The sequence below is a fragment of the Haliotis rubra genome, unplaced genomic scaffold (assembly GCF_003918875.1).
Source record: "Haliotis rubra isolate DU_JTF1 unplaced genomic scaffold, ASM391887v1 Scf46, whole genome shotgun sequence".
Lineage (NCBI taxonomy): Eukaryota > Metazoa > Mollusca > Gastropoda > Lepetellida > Haliotidae > Haliotis > Haliotis rubra.
This window is the reverse complement of record NW_025767146.1, coordinates 2621918-2643483: the sequence shown is the minus strand read 5'-3', so window position 1 is coordinate 2643483 and position 21566 is coordinate 2621918. Positions and strand designations below refer to the sequence as shown.

The following is a 21566-nucleotide window of genomic DNA, read 5'->3' as shown; positions in this document are numbered from 1 at the left end:
AGCCAGCTAAAGTGGGTCCCGGTTTGCCAGTTAGTGAACAGCCAGCTAAAGTGGGTCCCGGTTTGCCAGTTAGTGAACAGCCAGCTAAAGTGGGTCCGGGTTGGCCAGTTAGTGAACAGTCAGCTAAAGTGGGTCCGGGTTGGCCAGTTTGTGAACAGTCAGCTGAAGTGGGTACGGGTTGGCCAGTTTGTGAACAGTCAGCTGAAGTGGGCCCGGGTTGGGCAGTTAGTGAACAGCCAGCTAAAGTGGGTACGGGTTTGCCAGTTAGTGAACAGCCAGCTGAAGTGGGTACGGGTTTGCCAGTTAGTGAACAGCCAGCTAAAGTGGGTACGGGTTTGCCAGTTAGTGAACAGCCAGCTGAAGTGGGTACGGGTTTGCCAGTTTGTGAACAGCCAGCTAAAGTGGGTACGGGTTGGCCTGTCATATCATGCTTCACTGAAATACTGTCCCGAGCGGCGTTACACACAACTCACAACCTCATTTTATAATGAAAAAATACCTTTAATTACAACTTCACCTAGTGAAAGTCGACCGAGATCTGGAGCTTATCATATTTCATTAACAGGAATCCGTCCCTTATTTCCGAGAATTCATCATGTTCTATGAATTGAGCGCCGTGGACTTATCGGGACTTCCCAGAATGCCCGCTATCTATTACAAACCAACACCGTAATGGCTGATCAATAGATAGTGAGTTTCAGGGAACGTTTAAAGAAACGATAGTGAACGAAGTTAAAGAAGATCTGACAAATAAACAAATTCAGTGAACAAGTTAAATTCCACTGATGATATTTGAAGCATGGAATTCTCTCAGTCGTGGTACTAATATATAATGTCAAGGCATCAACAATTCACCATCACAGAGAGCTATGCCCTTAGGTCACTGTGACCCAAGTGATACATAGAGGGTCACTACAACAGGACCACTCCAACCTGTAAAGGTAATTCAATTACAAATGAAACATTGTTCTTCCACGATACAATGTTTGTGTGTATTGCTTATCTGATGTTGGGTTGCTGTAGACAATGTCTGTGACACCCAGCATGGCCAGTAAACAATGTATTCTGGGATATCGCCCCGGGACAAATGACATTATCCACTCGCTTTCGGGTATAAGCAATTTTTATCCCATTTGAATAGACTGTGCGCTTCACAACTAGACTGTTCGCTTCACAACTAGACTGTCAGCTACACTAGACTGTCAGCTACACAACTAGACTGTCTGCTACACAACTAGACTGTCAGCTACACAACTAGACTGTCAGCTAGTCTGTCAGCTACACAACTAGACTGTCTGCTACACAACTAAACTGTCATCTACACAACTAGACTGTCCGCTACACAACTAGACTGTCAGCTACACAACTAGACTGTCTGCTACACAACTAGACTGTCTGCTACACAACTAGACTGTCAGCTACACAACTAGACTGTCATCTACACAACTAGACTGTCTGCTACACAACTAGACTGTCTGCTACACAACTAGACTGTCCGCTACATAACTAGACTGTCTGCTACACAACTAGACTGACAGCTACACAACTAGACTGTCTGCTACATAACTAGACTGTCAGCTACACAACTAGACTGTCAGCTACACAACTAGACTGTCTGCTACACAACTAGACTGTCCGCTACACAACTAGACTGTCCGCTACACAACTAGACTGTCAGCTACACAACTAGACTGTCAGCTAGTCTGTCAGCTACACAACTAGACTGTCAGCTACACAACTAGACTGTCTGCTACACAACTAGACTGTCAGCTACACAACTAGACTGTCAGCTAGTCTGTCAGCTACACAACTAGACTGTCAGCTACACAACTAGACTGTCTGCTAGACTGTCAGCTACACAACTAGACTGTCAGCTAGTCTGTCAGCTACACAACTAGACTGTCAGCTACACAACTAGACTGTCAGCTACACAACTAGACTGTCTGCTACACAACTAGACTGTCATCTACACAACTAGACTGTCCGCTACACAACTAGACTGTCAGCTACACAACTAGACTGTCTGCTACACAACTAGATTGTCTGCTACATAACTAGACTGTCAGCTACACAACTAGACTGTCACCAATTGCTCGCATCAATATACATTGTTATGTATTATGAATGGAATATATTGAGATACGTATGATAGGTGGATTATGCATTGATATATTAAGTTGAGCAGCGGAATACATATGATAGGCGGAATATACATTGGTACACGTGATAGGCGGAATATACATTGGTACACGTGATAGGCGGAATATACATTGGTACACGTGATAGGAGGAATATACATTGGTACACGTGATAGGCGGAATATACATTGGTACACGTGATAGGCGGAATATACATTGGTACACGTGATAGGCGGAATATACATTGGTACACGTGATAGGCGGAATATACATTGGTACACGTGATAGGCGGAATATACATTGGTACACGTGATAGGCGGAATATACATTGGTACACGTGATAGGCGGAATATACATTGGTACACGTGATAGGCGGAATATACATTGGTACACGTGATAGGCGGAATATACATTGGTACACGTGATAGGCGGAATATACACTGATATAAGCAGTTGAATATACATTGATGCGTATGAGTGGTGGGATGTACACTGATAGGTATGAGTGGTGTAATATACGTTGATATGTATGATGTACGAACAATACATCGATAGGCGTATGATAGCCGGCCTATACACTGATACGTATGAAAGTCGGAATATACATTGATATGTATGATGTAGCTATACATTGATACGTATGATAGGCGGAGTATACATTGATACGTATGATGTACGGAATGTAAATTGATACGTTTTAAACACGGAATATATATTGGTAGTGTTGTTTTAGTTCTTGCCAAGCAGTATCATATTCAGAAATGTTGCTGAGATGTTTGGAGAGGTCAAATTTCATATAACATTTGACATGTGGCTTAAAATCCCTTAAATGTTTCTCAGTCCACAGTGAAAAGTGATGGCACAAACACAAACAATTATGACATTAATAGACATTAAAACGTTTCATCACATTGCGTGATATACATTGAAAAAAATATCATTTAATTTTGATTATTGCATATGGAGATAGTAAGGCTTTCTATTGTCGTAAGTATTCAATTTTCCTTCTCGCAGTTGAATCCGATTAAAGCGGCTGTAAAATATTTACAGACATCGCAAACTGGGTGACAACTCATAAATCATCATAGCTGCGCAGGGCGAGACGGGAACCAGCTCAGAAGTAAAACGGAAGTTACAAGAGTTACGTATCTTGGTGTCATGCGCATTAGCGTGCATACTTTTCGGGTAGGTAAGGTTTGACATAAGTGTATCGAAATAAACGACAGCAAGAAATTCTAAACAGGTCAAGCGGATAGGACACAACAACACAACCTAGCCATGGCTCATCTTCAGCTCAAGGAGGGAGAGTATACATCAACTATTTATGGATTGGTAAGTGCCTGTAACTAAGGTAAACAGTTGATGATGTTGAACGATTTACCGAATAGTGTGTGAACTGCCTGTCAATTGGGATTTTGTTACCCCATTAAGCTGAAATGAAGTGATATACATTGTGAAGTGCACTGTTAAAACAATACCTCAGTCATATAAAGATGTACGTTATCTTGGTTATGAATAGAAATATTAATTGCATGTAGTATTGTGATTTAGAGAGTCAGTGACCATAGTGACATGCGTGCTGTGCTGTTGATCACGAAATATTTATTGCAGATCAAGGATCAGCGCTATAATGAAGCAGTACAACTGCTCAACAACCAGTTACAGAGTCATCCAAAGGTGGGAATGTGTTGGATCCTACGGTTTTAACTGAAAACCCCTGAACTGTATGATGAATGGAAATGGTCTCTCTTCAAATTAACCCTTCTTTGATCCCCAGAGCATGTGGTTTAACTGTTGACAAAACTAGGAATATTTTATCATCATGTTGATCCGTATTCAACATGTTTTAGATCACTAGGTGTGTTTTACTATAAGTAGAAGATAGGTTATATTCTCCCCATACAATATCAACTGTGATCAAGAGACTGATAGTGTAATTCTTTCTCTTTCCTGACTATTGATCTCAGTGTACTATATTTACAGAGGTGACTTCAAAAATGTGCATGTTTTGTTTCCAGTCTCGGTCAGCCCTGTCCTTGCTGGCCTACTGCTACTACCAGATGCAGGACTTTGTGAACGCAGCTGACAGTTATGAACAGCTGACACTGATGCAGCCGGAAGTGGAGGAGTATCGTCTGTACTATGCCCAGGCCCTGCATAAAGCCTGTCTCTACCAGGAAGCCATGAAAGTGGCCTGTCAGATCGACAATCCAGCTTACCAGGGACAGGTACGCACGATACATTATGTGTGTCTGTGGGCATGCATTCGTGCACATGTGTGTGTCTGTCTGTCAGTAAGGGGGATAATGCTGTACTATTTGGTGTTCTGTTTTGCCTGTGGTGAAGTCATTGTATGTATGTAGTTTAGATGATCACCAGCACTAGCTAACAGACAAAATAAGTGCAGTTTCATTCACTTTGCTGGGCCTGCTAATTGGTCCCTTATGTCTTTTTAAAAAAATAGACTAAAGATGGGTCTTCGGTAGTTTAAGTCATAACAGACAGATTGCTTTAATCTTTTAGATTATGTTGATTTGAATAAGATTAACCTATGTATGTGGTTTAGTGAACATATTACCTTTTATGTGTTATTTATACCACTTATGAAGATAATAACAAGGAAAATCATTGTGATGACTATGTGCTTAGTTTTTCTGTCATAGAGGGCTCCTGCCTCTAGTCGCCTGTAGGCATCCATTCATCAAACAGAACCTGTGAAGGTCCGGGTTGGAATATTGATCTTCAGTAACCCATGCTTGTCGTAAGTGGCGACTAACGGGATTGGATGGTCAGGCTCGCTGACTTGGTTGACACATGTCATCGGTTCCCAATTGCGCAGATCGATGCTCGTGCTGTTGATCACTGGATTGTCTGGTCCAGACTTGATTATTTCAGACCGCCGCCATATAGCTGGAATATTGGTGAGTGTGGCGTAAAACTAAACTCACTCACTCAGGCAGAGTTGTGTCCCTTGAGTATGTTAGCAACTTGCCCTGTGGCTTGACATCCAGATTTTCCCTGTTCATGTTTCTAGGTTTATCTGCACCTTTCCTAGGATTGTTGGTGCTGAGACCTGCGTCAATTAACATGCAATAATCTGACTCAGTGACTGAAATACTGTTCACAAACAAAACTCACAAAAATAAGCTAAAATTGAAGATAACATTTTCTACTAGTTATAATTCTTGACCCATGAGAGTCCTCAAGTCTCATGTGATGCCTGTGAGCTGTTTGTTTTTACAGATTACCAAGCTGCAGGCAGCCATCAAGTATGGAGAGGAGGATCTGCCTGGAGCCAAGGTAACCCTCTTCATGAACCTAGATCACAACAAACCCATCATGTTTATACACAGATCTGGGTGGTGGGTGCTCGGGTTGGGTGCTCGGGTGTGCACCCTCTTTTGTGTTCATACCAAACATTAACCCATTTAGTAATCCAACTGTAAATGTGGGTAAACTCTTGCTAACTAAAAAACATTTGCCTTCTTATTATTTCCTGTGTGTAAAATGCTTGCTCCTATTAAAAGCACTTTGCCTGTTTGTTAGAATCATCACTACAGGTTCAACAAGTGACTATTTTGGGGTGTTAGTGACAAACAGAGGTGGAGACATCTTGTTGATTGTTTCAGAGCTTGGTGGAGCAGTGCCCTGCTGATGACCCTGACACGGAGGTCAACTTCGGCTGTCTCCTGTTCAAGGTGAGTGTCTCATCTCTTGATTCATTCAATTAATCGACAGCCACAGTTTTAATTGCACGAGAAAATAGTATGTGGTTGCAACTTAATCTGTCTTAATCATATCCTTTGTTGTTCATCAGAACCAAGATGTTTTCTCTTCTTAGACAGTAAACAGGTAGAAAAAGGGCCAACTATCTCTTTTGATTCATAAATGTTTCCTTTTGGACAAAGTCAAGTGTAAAGGTGAAAGTTTGTTTGCTCAGGGAACTGGGAGAATGAACTTGTTTTATCCGTAGCTCAGGTCGATTATGACACATGGTTTATTAACAGTCTGCTAGAGCCATAAAATGACACTGGCTTGAACAACTTCAATAAATGTGGAGTTGGCAAGGTTATGCAGAAATTCTTTTGAGGATTGACTGTCTAAAATCGTCATGTTTTTTTTAATTCATGCCGCAATGACCCGAACAAAATACACAGTTGATCCTTGTCACGTGTTATGGCCCTTGTCATGCGTTATGGCCCTTGTCATGCATTATGGCCCTTGTCATGTGTTATGGACCTTGTAATGCATTTCTTGACTTAGTGCATGGTATCCCCAATGGGGACAGATTTGCACAGAAAACCGTTATAGATAGAGAAACCAAATGTGTTATGTGTTTTCAGGACATGAATGCCTTGATGGAGTTCCAAAACAGAAACTGTGTTACAATTTGTTACAGAGTTATGGCCCTTGTCATGCATTTCTTGGCTTAGTGCAGGGTATCCCCTATGGGGACAGATTTTCTCAGAAACCGTTATACATGTAGATAGAGAATCCAAATGTGGTATGTTTTTTCAGGACATGAATGTTTTGATGGAGTTCCAAAACGGAAACCGTGTTACAATTTGTTACAGAGTTATGGCCCTTGTCATGCATTTCTTGACTTAGTGCACGGTATCCCGTATGGTGAAAGTGTGTTTTCAGGACATGTTTGAATGTCGTGGTGGAGTTAAATGTATAAAAACTCCAACCAAATAGGAACAGTGCTCTGTGGTGGGGGTTATTGATGACCAAATCTTCTTGTTAACAATAGCTTAATCAAAACCAATCATTAAATCAGGGATAATCTACAACAGGGATAGGTCACTCGCTTGCTTTCTTTAACATTTGTACTAATTAGCGTGTGTCTCATCATGCTCCAACGCACACAGTGACTTGGTTCGTTCCCAGCGCAACTTCGGCTGCGTTTAACAGTACTTCAGCCAGTTTATTGTATCAGTCGGAATTTTACAATGAATGAATGAATTAAGAGCAAGAATTATATGTGAATGAATGAAAGAAATAAAGAAAAAGAACAAAAGAAAGAAATACATATGTGAATGAATGAAAGAATAAATGATACACTACGGCCATCCCTCCGGGCTACGCCAGTCGCCTATAAGATGCAGAAATTGTTTTGGTTGATTCGACACACATGATCGCATGGTTCGACGACCACCTACAGCTACCTAGAGCAAGATACCAGATGTTCTATTGATTACATTCAACATGAAGGATAGGGACTTGTCAACACTGGTTTTCCACATCCTCAACGAGGTGCGTGAACTTGCATGTAGATAGGGCCAAATTTGTCGAACTCTGCTAGTTTTCAACACCGTGTTGTCCGTTTTTTTGTCACTCGTGTGTAACGTTTGCAAATGGCGGACTACTGTTTGTTTACCGGAATTTTGATGATTAGAGTGACTATTAAGTGCCCTTGCAGACTTGTCTTGGTCCAACGAATCGGATATCAAGTCCAGCCTTTAAATGCTAGTAACAATGAATGGTGCCATTCCCCGGTAAGAGTGATTGTGTCGGGATTTCGACAGTCAGTCGAGAGAGACTGCTTATCGAGGGTGACAGACAGAAACACCCGTGAACGGTTTGACTAGCTCAAGCACTGAGTTCAGAGGTCACTGCAGTTATGCATGGACTGTCACCAGGCAGCGATCTACTACCTTTATCACTCCACCTGGCGAACCATCATTTTGTTCGGCCAACCGAAACGTTCCTGAGGTCGCCGATCGTACGAATTTCTTCAATTCCTTTACAATGTGAACGTTCCTGTAGATTGACTGACAATCTCCATGCGCCGAACATACTATATTCAGCACCCCGTTAGAACTGACATAGTAGCACGACTTATTGAACATTCTTATATCAGGAGATATCTCTTTGCCAGAGGCAAGAATTGTTAGACCTCTCATTTCCCCCCCGACCTGCGAGACGCCTACCTTCACATCCCGATACATCCAGACTATCGGAAGTATCTTCGATTTACTTTCAAGGGGCATCACTGATACCAATGGAGGGTCCTGCTGTTTGGCATATGTACGGCCCCGTGGCTTTTTACTCAGATACCCAGTCCGATAACAAGCTACCTGCATTGTCGAGGCGTGACATTTGAGAACTTTATCGACGACTGTGTTCAAGCCCAGCAGGATCCAGTTGTCTTTCCTCTCCACAGGCCGTTCATCAAGCTGCTCACGCAATTAGGATGGCTGCTGAATTCGGAGAAATCGGAGGTAACACCGACCCGATGATTTCTTTTTATTGGGACAATATTCAACACGACAGGTCATGTTGTTTGTGCCCCAGGAGAGGTGGGACAAGATTCAGTGCAACGCACCACTAGAGCTGGTCCAAACCACAACTGTTCGCCAGTGGCAGAAGTTACTAGGGTGGTTGACGTCGGCACAAGCGCTGACTTACAGGGGCCAGCTGCAGCTTCCTCTCTTCCCAGGATGAGGAATGCCATTGCCGATGCCCTGTCACGTCTCAAACGCCCGTCACTCACGGAGTGGAAACAACTGCCTCTGATATTCCAGTCGATAATCAACTTGTTATCACGACCAGAGGTAGACCTGTTTGCCACTCGGGACAACCATGAGCTTCAGCGCAGATGATCACCAGTTGCGATCGTTTCTGCTTTGTGTACAATCTGAATATTGACTTCAATTTCTCCTCTCAATTTAATTTGAGACTCTGGAGAGTTGCCACCTCACTTATTGTCGTCTGCTCTGTGGAGTAATTACATCAGTGAAGTGAGTCATTCTCGAAGTGTTACACTTCGTAGCGTTCATGCTCCTAAGTACCTATACTCATCTATGTGATCTTATTGTGGTAAGTAGTGGAAGTCATAAGATGATGTTGTGGTACTGAACGTTAAAATTGTGAGTTTTCCGATTCAATTACCCTTTCACCCTCCTCGGAATGGTGTCTGTGGGGGTTGTTTCGAAGCAGGGGCTGGCCCGATACTAGCCATTAGACTTTTATTACAGGGGTACCTTGGAAATTGTGGTAATGCGACTGATTACACTCGCTAAGCTGCGTTCTTTCACTTTCGTGAAGGTAGTGACTGAACACCACATTGCTCGGGAGTCCCGGTCTCTGGGAGCAATTGTTTCGAACTAACCATCGCACGTAGTGACCTTCCCGATTTCCTTATGGATTTCGTAGCGTTCAAGCTCCTAAGTACCTTAGCACACCGTTGTGACCTAACTGTGGTAAGTAGTGGAAGTCATGTGGTGTTGTTTTGGTACTGAACGTTAAACTTGTGAGTTTTCCGATTCAGTTTCCTTTTCACCTGTTCGTGGTTGGGTCTTGGGGGCTGTCTCGAAGCAGGTGCGGGCCCGATTACTAGTCGTAATTACGGGGGTACTCTGATAAATATGGCGAAGCAAGGTGACTTGCCTAGTTGCGTTTTCTTGCGTATGCGAGGGTTGCTGCTGAACACCACATTGCTCAGGAGCACCCACTCCATGGGAGCGATGGTGCCTAGTAAGCCAAGGGGTTCAGGAGAACCCATCACTAGTATAGGTACTATGCTAGTCGGATCCTGCGTCCGAACACCACATTGCTCAGGAGCACCCACTCCTTAGTAGCGATGATGCCAAGGGGTTCAGGAGAACCCATCACTAGTATCGGTACTATGCCAGTTGGATCCTGCGGCCGAATACCACATTGCTCAGGAGCACCCACTCCTTGGGAGCGATGATGCCTAGTAAGCCAAGGGGTTCAGGAGAATCCATCACTAGTATAAGTACTGTGCTAGTCAGATCCGGGCCTCCCTTTTTCATTGCTATCTACGGTTGTCATTAGCCTATACAGTATATACTGTCAGTGTCTTTTGACTTAGGGTAATCTGTGACCCGCCGTCCAACCGTGGGATAAGTGCAAATCGTGAGATAGGATAAGTTTTAAAATTTTAATATAAATTGTATATTTATGTACTTATCCTATCTCACGAGATGGATGCCCACCCAGCCTCCTCTCTACTCAGATTACGACGGTTACGTATAACTGTCATTGGCTCCAAGAAGAGAATGATCACTCTGAGGTAGTCACGTGGGTAGACAGGGGAACGTGCTGCACGCTTAGCCTGGGACTAGGGACCTGTCCAAAAGAAGAGCAGCCTGGGGTACACAGGCGTATGGACAAGAGAGGCCTACAGGAAAAGTTCTCATTCGTTCCACTCAGCGTTCGAAGCAAGAGAGAGAAGTGCAAATCGTGAGATAGGATAAGTATATAAATATACAATTTATATTAAAATTTTCAATTTTGACTTAAAATGGAGTGACAAAATAGGTAACTTATCTTCTACATGTAGGTTTTTAGTTGTCACAACACTCAGCGAATGTAATGAGCTGTTGAAAATAAACCGGGCTCAATCTTAAAAACTAAGCTGCCGCCATATTGGCTACACTAGTCACGTGACGAGCTGAGGCATGTGCTAAGGGGCTTTTTGAGGAGTGACCACTCCCCGTTATATAGTCTCCCTGATTAAATCAAAGCAGACTAATATGACGAGGTTAAAAAACACAGGAATACACACTGTGGTGTGATATGAATAGTGTGACTGTGTAATTCATATACATCATTTGACACAACCACTACGTCAGTAGCCATTCAACAGAAGATGGCAGTACTGTTTCTGGTATGTTTGGTACTAAACATGTATCTAGGCCTGATAACATGGGATTTTACAGGTATTTGGAAAACAGAATTCCTCAAATGTAATTGGGATGAACCGTCACTGTGTTATGATGAAAGTGGTCTGCTTTGGTGGACCTAGCTTAATGTTTTAAGGTTAAAAAATACGCGACCAGTTCAACCAATCAAAATGCAGGAATTAGAATAAAACAACGAAAACTGACTGATTGTTGTTTGACAAGCTGTGGCTAGTGATATGGCTGTGCACTTGTTATTTGTTTTCTTATGATGATGTTTCAGGAAGGGAGATTTGAGGAGGCTTGTCAGAAGTTCTCTACTGCCATGCAGATTGTGGGCTACAAGCCGGACCTGTCTTACAATATAGCTCTGTGTCACTACATGATGAAGCAGTATGCCCCGGCCCTCAAACACATCGCAGACATCATAGAGAGGGGCATCCGGGAACACCCAGGTACAGTACCACAACTTCCACAAGTACCGCAGTACGAGTGTCCAACACCATTCACTAGCGGTTGACTTCTAAATCCTTGGTGTATTGTTTCAGAACTTAGTGTTGGCATGACAACGGAGGGTATTGATGTACGCAGCGTCGGTAACACACTGACCCTCCATGAGACAGCACTGATCGAGGCCTTCAATCTCAAGGCGGCCATTGAATACCAACTGAAAAACTGTGAGTTACATTATCATGCACACATCATGCATACATGTCGGCACAGATGCAGCTTTTTTGATCAGGGAACTGTATGGTTGTGGTGATGTAGATTCAATAAGTCAAGAGTTTCGTCAAAAATACATTCACCAAATTGTTTTGTTGTAGTGTTTGCATATGTTAAGCTTTAGTATACCCGATTACCAATAAAAATCCTGAATGTATAATGCATAGTTTGCTGAAAAATTGTGTAACGATTTGTGTTTAATGTTTTCTTAAATAGTCAACAAAAGTCAGAAAATTCTTGCTATGTTATACTGTGTGGACATGTTTTCTATTCTCTGGTTCTGAAAAATGAACTCTTCTTGTTGTAGTTGAGGCAGCTTGCGAGGCCTTGACAGATATGCCACCACGATCAGAAGAGGAGTTGGACGCAGTGACTCTGCACAACCAGGGTCTAATGAACATGGAGCAGAATGCCACACAGGGATTCCAGAAGATGCAGTTCCTGCTGCAGCAGAACCCCTTCCCTCCGGAGACATTCGGCAACCTTCTACTGCTCTACATCAAGTACGAGGTCAGTACCACAAGTACGATGACAGTACTTTGACTATGAGGTCAGTAGTTCAGGGTGGAGGTCACTTCATCAAGTTCTAGTTTAGTAGTTCCAAGAACCAGTACGAGTTCAGAGATACTAGAAAACTGTTTTCATGCAGCAAATTGTAATTCTTGATCAAGGATGAGATTGATATTTGATGGACTGCACGTGTATTGACTCTATGTTCCAGGTATAATGCTTCAGTATATACAAACCTGCTTCATCAGTGTGCAGCTGTAGGGCTCTAGTTACCATGTTATCTACCTGTTTACCACCAGTATGATCTTTTCTTTCAGTACTATGATCTAGCAGCTGATGTCTTGGCTGAGAATGCCCATCTCACATACAAGTACCTCACCCCGGTAAGCCCTACTTCCTTGTACGAGCTGATAGCTGTAAGTCTCATATTGAGTGCCTGTATTGACCGAGGTTAGCCATCTCACATACAATACCTCAGCATGGCTGGTAAAGCAATCATATATGTGCAATGCACATGACAACTGTATGTATATGCATCTCTAGTTTCACAGAAGCCAAGTCCAAGGTGTATGTCACATGCAGTGCTATCTGCCCCTTGTGTTTAGAGTATTACAGTATTACATAGTCGGTAATGAACAGCATTATTATGTAGCCTGAAGATTGTGAAGGTAATGTTGAAAAATAACTCTCACACTGATTATTTGTCTGTTAGTACCTGTATGACTTCCTCGAGGCAGTCATCACACGACAGACTTCCCCGGAAGAGGCATATCGCAAGCTGGACGAGATGGCCTCCAAACAAACAGAAACACTTCGCAAGCTAACTAAACAGGTAAAGTGAGAGGCACAGTGGCATGCATGTTTGCCCATTTTCTGAAATGAAATTCCTATGTGTTTGTAGACAGTAGATTCAAGATATATGTTGTTCTTTGTGATGTTTTAAATTTTCACCTTGATTTAACCTTCACATTTGAATAATTTAAGTGTCGTTAGTAGTATGTCAGGCTCAGAGTTGAAATATCTTTACCTCCCAAGTTGTATTACACAACTTAATTGACCACAAGCTCACATCCCAGAGACACACAATGGTCTCTCACACCACCCACTTGCAACCCATACAAATACTCTACTTACATAATGACCCCAGCTTACATGTGTTCACTCCAAGGCTATCAGTGCCAGATACAAAGCCTCATGATATGGTATGTGCATGTTGGTGCTAAGTTTAATGTTGTTATGTAGGTCCAGGAAGCCAGACAGAATCACGACGACCGATGCAGTCAAGCGAGCTGTTAACGAGTATGATGAGGCCCTGGAGAGGTGAGATAATTAATATATACAGGTTTCCAATTTGAAGTGAATCATCAGCCGTCAGCTGGGGGTTGATCTAAATAATGAGTACGTGTTTGTGTGTGTATCCTGATGGTGTGTGTCTGTGTATTCATGATCATGTGTGTAACCTGATAGTCTGTGTATGTGTGTGTATCCTGATGGTGTGTGTCTGTGTATTCATGATCATGTGTGTAACCTGATAGTCTGTGTATGTGTGTGTATCCTGATGGTGTGTGTCTGTGTATTCCTGATGGTGTGTGTCTGTGTATTCATGATCATGTGTGTAACCTGATAGTCTGTGTATGTAACCTGATGTCTGTGTATGTGTGTGTAACCTGATAGTCTGTGTATGTGTGTGTATCCTGATGGTGTGTGTCTGTGTATTCATGATCATGTGTGTAACCTGATAGTCTGTGTATGTGTGTGTATCCTGATGGTGTGTGCTGCAGGTATATCCCCATCCTGATGCAGCAGGCTAAGATCTACTGGGACATGGAGAACTACCAGCAGGTGGAGAAGATATTCCGCAAGTCTGTTGAGTTCTGTAACGAGCATGATGCGTGGAAGCTGAACGTTGCACATGTGCTCTTCATGCAGGAGAACAAATACAAGGAGGCAACAGGCTTCTATGAGCCCATTGTCAAGAAGAACTATGACAATGTGAGTGAATCCTTCTCCAAATGTACCTACGTAGTTTCTCAAACCTATCTCTGTGCTATCTTTGAGAAAATCTGTTTCCTTTTTTTTCAGTTTTCAGGCAAAATGGTGATTTGAAAATAAACAGAAAATTATTTCCTGTCCTTTGTAAGTTGTTGAGTTCTCGACTCTGTCAGTGTTCCTCTCTGTTGCAGCTACTGAGTGTCAGTGCCATCGTCCTGGCCAATCTATGTGTCTCCTACATCATGACGAGCCAGAACGAGGAGGTAAGACCACTCCTACCCAACAGCCTGGTCTTAACATAATTGTGTATAACTGTAATCCTGACAAAAAAAATTTGAGAAAAAAACTGGATGTAAGATGTAAGATATAATAACAGCATCTATTTATTGGTGACATCAGCATCATCAGTTTATACATAGCACGTAATGTTAGTTATCACTTGTTAGGGGGGCGGTGGGGTAGCCTAATGTTAAAGCGTTGGCTCGTCACGCCGAAGACCCGGGCTCGAATCCCCACATGGGTACAATGTGTGAAGCCCATTTCTGGTGTCCCCCGCCGTGATGTTGCTGGAATATTGCTAAAAGCGGCATAAAACCAAACTCAGTCAGTCAGTATCACTTGTTAGCTGATACAGGTATGTGCACCTGTCTCTAGCCCTGCATGCAGTGGTATGTGCACCTGTCTGTAGCCCGGCATGCAGTGGTATGTGCACCTGTCTCTAGCCCTGCATACAGTGGTATGTGCACCTGTCTGTAGCCCTGCATACAGTGGTATGTGCACCTGTCTGTAGCCCTGCATGCAGTGGTATGTGCACCTGTCTGTAGCCCTGCATGCAGTGGTATGTGCACCTGTCTCTAGCCCTGCATGCAGTGGTATCTTACCTTGTCTGTAGCCCTGCATGCAGTGGTATGTGCACCTGTCTGTAGCCCTGCATACAGTGGTATGTGCACCTGTCTGTAGCCCTGCATACAGTGGTATGTGCACCTGTCTGTAGCCCTGCATACAGTGGTATGTGCACCTGTCTGTAGCCCTGCATACAGTGGTATGTGCACCTGTCTGTAGCCCTGCATGCAGTGGTATGTGCACCTGTCTGTAGCCCTGCATGCAGTGGTATGTGCACCTGTCTGTAGCCCTGCATACAGTGGTATGTGTGCACCTGTCTGTAGCCCCTGCATACAGTGGTATGTGCACCTGTCTGTAGCCCTGCATGCAGTGGTATGTGCACCTGTCTGTAGCCCTGCATGCAGTGGTATGTGCACCTGTCTGTAGCCCTGCATACAGTGGTATGTGCACCTGTCTGTAGCCCTGCATACAGTGGTATGTGCACCTGTCTGTAGCCCTGCATACAGTGGTATGTGCACCTGTCTGCAGCCCTGCATACAGTGGTATGCCCTGTCTGTAGCCCAGTGGTGGTATGTGCACCTGTCTGTAGCCCTGCATACAGTGGTATGTGGTCCTGTCTGTAGCCCTGCATACAGTGGTATGTGCACCTGTCTGTAGCCCCTGCATACAGTGGTGGTATGTACACCTGTCTGTAGCCCTGCATGTAGTGGTATGTGCACCTGTCTGTAGCCCCTGCATGCTGTGGTATGTGGTCCCTGTCTGTAGCCCTGCATACAGTGGTATGTGCACCTGTCTGTAGCCCTGCATACAGTGGTATGTGCACCTGTCTGTAGCCCTGCATACAGTGGTATGTGCACCTGTCTGTAGCCCTGCATGCAGTGGTATGTGCACCTGTCTGTAGCCCTGCATACAGTGGTATGTGCACCTGTCTGTAGCCCTACATGCAGTGGTATGTGCACCTGTCTGTAGCCCTGCATACAGTGGTATGTGGTCCTGTCTGTAGCCCTGCATACAGTGGTATGTGCACCTGTCTGTAGCCCTGCATACAGTGGTATGTACACCTGTCTGTAGCCCTGCATGTAGTGGTATGTGCACCTGTCTGTAGCCCTGCATGCTGTGGTATGTGGTCCTGTCTGTAGCCCTGCATACAGTGGTATGTGCACTTGTCTGTAGCCCTGCATGCAGTGGTATGTGCACCTGTCTGTAGCCCTGCATACAGTGGTATGTGCACCTGTCTGTAGCCCTGCATACAGTGGTATGTGCACCTGTCTGTAGCCCTGCATACAGTGGTATGTACACCTGTCTGTAGCCCTGCATGTAGTGGTATGTGCACCTGTCTGTAGCCCTGCATGCTGTGGTATGTGGTCCTGTCTGTAGCCCTGCATACAGTGGTACGTGCACCTGTCTGTAGCCCTGCATACAGTGGTATGTACACCTGTCTCTAGCCCTGCATACAGTGGTATGTGCACCTGTCTGTAGCCCTGCATACAGTGGTATGTGGTCCTGTCTCTAGCCCTGCATACAGTGGTATGTGCACCTGTCTCTAGCCCTGCATACAGTGGTATGTGCACCTGTCTGTAGCCCTGCATACAGTGGTATGTGCACCTGTCTGCAGCCCTGCATACAGTGGTATGTGGTTTTCACAAGTGTCTGTTGTCATGTTTTTGCAGGCAGAGGAACTGATGAGGAAGATCGAAAAAGAGGAGGAGCAGGTTGCGTATGAAGATCCAGACAAGAAGATATACCACCTGTGTATTGTCAACCTTGTTATAGGGTAAGAATGAGTCTCCTTGGCAACTGTTTCCATAACCATAGTAACCGAAACCACTAGGCATGTCTTGTATGAAGTTATATACTTCATATCATCTTGCTTATGACAGTACTAATGGTTTTCCCCTCCTTGGCCTAGTTTCCAAATTTGATGGCAGCGCCATGACTGTCATCAGTCATAAGTGTGTATACGTATTGCAGTTATGATGGTCATGGCGCTGTGTCTGTCATGCATCTCTGTTAAAGAATAAGAGTAAAGATCGTTGATGTGCTACAGCTTAACATAAGCATAAGACGTAAGACTTCCACAATGCTAAGATTGCTTTGTGTAGATGGGCCCTCTCTGTGGCATTAGGACAAGTAGATAGAACATGTTCATAGTTTTCTAGCCTAACTTATTCTATTGTATTGTGTTAATTTCCTTAAGAAGGACAGAGATGACAGGTAAAGATGATCTAACAATAAAAGTTTAGTAAGTACAATCTCAAGCCTGTATGTCTCACAGAACTCTGTACTGTGCCAAGGGCAACTATGAGTTCGGCATCTCACGAGTCATCAAAAGCCTGGAGCCATACAACAAGAAGCTTGGCACAGACACCTGGTTCTATGCTAAACGCTGCTTCCTCTCGCTCATAGAAAACATGACCAAACACATGATCATGATCAGGGACTCCGTCATTCAGGAGTGCATCCAGTTCCTGGAGTGCTGTGAATGTAAGTACTGTTGTGTCGTTCAGGAGTTCATCCAGTTCCTGGAGTGCTGTGAATGTAAGTACTGTTGTGTCATTCAGGAGTGCATCCAGTTCCTGGAGTGCTGTGAATGTAAGTGCTGTTGTGTCATTCAGGAGTGCATCCAGTTCCTGGACTGTTGTGAATGTAAGTACTGTTGTGTCATTCAGGAGTGCATCCAGTTCCTGGAGTGCTGTGAATGTAGGTGCTGTTGTGTCATTCAGGAGTGCATCCAGTTCCTGGAGTGCCTGGAGTGCATGTTCCTGAATGTGAATGTAAGTGCTGTTGTGTCATTCAGGAGTGCATCCAGTTCCTGGAGTGCTGTGAATGTAAGTGCTGTTGTGTCATTCAGGAGTGCATCCAGTTCCTCACTGTTGTGGTTCAGGAGTGCATCCAGTTCCTGGGGCTGTGAATGAGTGCATCCAGTTCCTGGAGTGCTGTGAATGTAAGTACTGTTGTGTCATTCAGGAGTGCATCCAGTTCCTGGAGTGCTGTGAATGTAAGTACTGTTGTGTCATTCAGGAGTGCATCCAGTTCCTGGAGTGCTGTGAATGTAAGTACTGTTGTGTCATTCAGGAGTGCATCCAGTTCCTGGAGTGCTGTGAATGTAAGTACTGTTGTGTCATTCAGGAGTGCATCCAGTTCCTGGAGTGCTGTGAATGTAAGTACTGTTGTGTCATTCAGGAGTCCAGCATCTGTGAATGTAAGTGCTGTTGTGTCATTCAGGAGTTCCTGGAGTGCTGTGAATGTAAGTACTGTTGTGTCATTCAGGAGTGCATCCAGTTCCTGGAGTGCTGTGAATGTAAGTACTGTTGTGTCATTCAGGAGTGCATCCAGTTCCTGGAGTGCTGTGAATGTAAGTGCTGTTGTGTCATTCAGGAGTGCATCCAGTTCCTGGAGTGCTGTGAATGTAAGTACTGTTGTGTCATTCAGGAGTGCATCCAGTTCCTGGAGTGCTGTGAATTTAAGTACTGTTGTGTCATTCAGGAGTTCATCCAGTTCCTGGAGTATTGTGACTCTACTGTTGTGTCACGTCACAAAGTCCTAAGCATTTTGAACACTATCTTTAATGTACATGTATTTGTGAATGTGTATACTTCTTGCCTTCTTTAACTGTTCTCTGGATAGGGTAATGAGTAGCCATGGTAAAGTTTGGCCTGCTACTAGGTACTGTACTTGCTGTTGACAGACCATGGTGACAGTGCTACATGGATTATCTGTTCGGTGTAGTCGGACAAACTTGAGCCATCACATTAGAACTGTTTATGTACGTATATTGTTTCAGTTGTGAGAATGATGAGGTTGACTTCACTCTTGACCGTGTCATGTTCTGTTGTAGTGTACGGGCGTGATGTGAAAGCTGTTATAGAGCAGCCGTTGGAGGAAGAACCAATGCATCCTGGGAGAAACACTGTTGCTTTTGAAGCTCGACTTCTCAAAAGTATTCTGCTTCAACTGAACTAGGAGCTATGTCCAGAGAGTTCAGTATGAGGGAGTCCTAGTGTTACTCCTTCAGTGGTCTGCTACTCTGATCCCCAGTAGGTGGATGTGAAACTAACAAACATGCTAATGTTTACAACTCCATAAACCCCAAAGTTTGTAAAAGTCAGTTCATCTAAATGTGCATGCCAAACATAACTGCCTAAGACTGAATATTTAATGATTGACATGCGAAAAACTAGACAAGCATCTTTCAGCGCAATAATTCAAAACAAGCCGCACCGTTTCTATGATCAACCAATTAAGATTCTTAATTATGGCATTCAACATGTGAATTAATACATGTATCCCATTTCCACAGTTTGTCCATGTTGAGACACCTTCTTAACTTTCCTGTTCATATTAACAGAAATATTTGAGTATTGTCATCACCTACTGGGTGATCTAGTACCTATCCCACTGACCATCTGCATTATAGAAATGTAATCCCAGCATGTTAAAACATGGTTAATGGCACTCAGTAGGTGACCTTGGGGGACAACCATCATGAATATTCCGTCCACAGTGTCCTCTACAGCAGCTTTGTGGAGCCGACATGTTCCTGTGATATCGACTTGTACATACAATAAACTACACTACCTAACCTAGAGTCTGTTTTCCTGGTGTCCATGGAGGAACTAGTCCACAGTGACCTCTACGGCAGCTTTGTGGAGCCAACATGTTCCTGTGATATCAACTTGTACATACAATAACCTACACTACCTAACCTAGAGTCTGTTTTCCTGGTGTCCATGGAGGAACTAGTCCACAGTGACCTCTACGGCAGCTTTGTGGAGCCGACATGTTCCTGTGATATCGACTTGTACATACAATAAACTACACTGCCTAACCTAGAGTCTGTTTTCCTGGTGTCCATGGAGGAACTAGTCCACAGTGACCGATAGTGGCTGACGGAAGGCTGTTGGTCGTCTGAGTCAACTACCCTGATTTCTGTGCTCACGCTCAAACACTAGTTAACAATGGATTGTTTGCAGAGATGTCACAGGAATGTTGTTGTCCAAGGAGGTGAAGAGCAATCACACACTCACTCCTGGATATTGAAATCAGGAGGCACCTGATACAGCAAGGTTAAATGACACGGTATCATCACCCTAAGACTTGCTCATGGTGCTGCACTATTATCCAAATAATTGCAGATCATTATTCATTTCAAATAATCCCAGCTTCCTGGGAAGTATATCCCCCAAGCTGCACATTAGGCGCAGAAATGAGTTCCTGGGTGAATAGAGGGCAATGGTTCAACCTATGTTCAGTGTTGGGCAGGCCATGTGTCAGGGCAGGACACGGTGAGAGTGTATACATAACCTTGCAGAGCAGTCAACACCAACTTGCCCTGGAAGCCAAGTTAACTTCATCAAGTTTGAATATACAACACAAAACTGCTTTAGGAAAGTGATAAATATAAAAGTTTATTGCTTTGTGATGGTAGCAGGTATGCTTGAGGTGTATAATAGTCTGACTCACACGTCGATGGAGGAAACCCATGTACACATGTGGTTAAAGCTGACAGATGTCTGTATGTTTCAGGAAACACAGCATTCATAATTGTGTGATACACATAAACATTACTTCTAAGACAGAGATGTATGAGAAATTATTACACTGATTGTAAAATTATGAGGTATGCAAGAATTTAAGTTTAATGTAATGCAGCATCAAAATAAGTACAATTCTGGCAAATACGTTGAGCTATTCAGTGACCATGTCATAACTGGATTTCCAATTAATATTAGAAATATATGCCACTGAAAAACTAGCGCCAATCCTGAATTCACTGCCTCAATCTAATATTTCCTACAACTAAGGCAAAACATGTACGACCATCAACACACATTGGGAGACTGGCAATTCTTAGACACTGCAAACGATAAAGATGACTAGCTACGTACTATATGGACGTATACCTTGTAAAGGGTAAATGAGTGTCTAGTAAGAGCCATGGATACAGAAAGTGAAGAGACTGAGACGACTGCCACAGCATGCTTGAATATTGTATATTATGCACATATATATTCAGATTGCCTTAGTTACAGGTGTTCATAAATGCTGCATATAATATACAGATACATAATGACTAGCATGGTTATAGCCATGCTTAAAACTGTATATAAACAGATATATTGATATTGAAATAGTTACAGCTGTGCTTAAAAACTGTATAAACAGATATATTGATATTGACATAGTTACAGCTGTGCTTAAAAACTGTATATATACAGATATATTGAAATTGACATAGTTACAGCTGTGCTTAAAAACTATATATATACAGATATATTGAGATTGCCATGGTTACAGCTATACTTGAAAGCTGTATATACATGTATATATATATATATAGATATACAGATATAATGAGCGTACATGTACTAAGGTTACAGGTATGCTTTAAGTGGCCCCTTCCCAAACAAGGGAGTCAACTGAGGGAGTAACAACATACCAGTTACTTCTATTGCCAAATTTGGCTGGAATCATATTTGGTGTATATTTCTTGGATTCAAAGGATGAACATAGAGATTTGTTCTGGGTTACATCTTCTTTTTATTCTTGAAACTGAACAGTCAGGGCTTGTTCAGTTTTACCTGACAAATGGGCCAGAACAAGCCCTGAAACATTGTACTCAAGAATAAAAAGAAGATGTAACCCAGAAAAAATCTCTATGTTCATCAAATAGCATCTTCTAAAATGCCAATCAAGCATCTAATTGGACATA

General features: G+C 43.3%; 1 protein-coding gene across 1 annotated transcript; it reads left to right on the top strand.

Moving 5' to 3' along the window:
• The first annotated feature begins 703 nt into the window (after positions 1 to 703).
• On the top strand, positions 704 to 19682 carry LOC124290234 (tetratricopeptide repeat protein 30A-like). Its single transcript, XM_046726948.1, is given in 18 exon segments — positions 704 to 941; positions 3189 to 3470; positions 3750 to 3815; positions 4157 to 4366; positions 5382 to 5438; positions 5768 to 5836; positions 11070 to 11241; positions 11335 to 11463; positions 11817 to 12019; positions 12337 to 12402; positions 12732 to 12851; positions 13262 to 13291; positions 13293 to 13339; positions 13801 to 14011; positions 14203 to 14274; positions 16525 to 16628; positions 17130 to 17338; positions 18693 to 19682. Coding segments are annotated over 17 exon segments (1944 nt in total). The 5' UTR covers positions 704 to 941; positions 3189 to 3416; the 3' UTR covers positions 18818 to 19682.
• The last annotated feature ends 1884 nt before the right edge of the window (positions 19683 to 21566 follow it).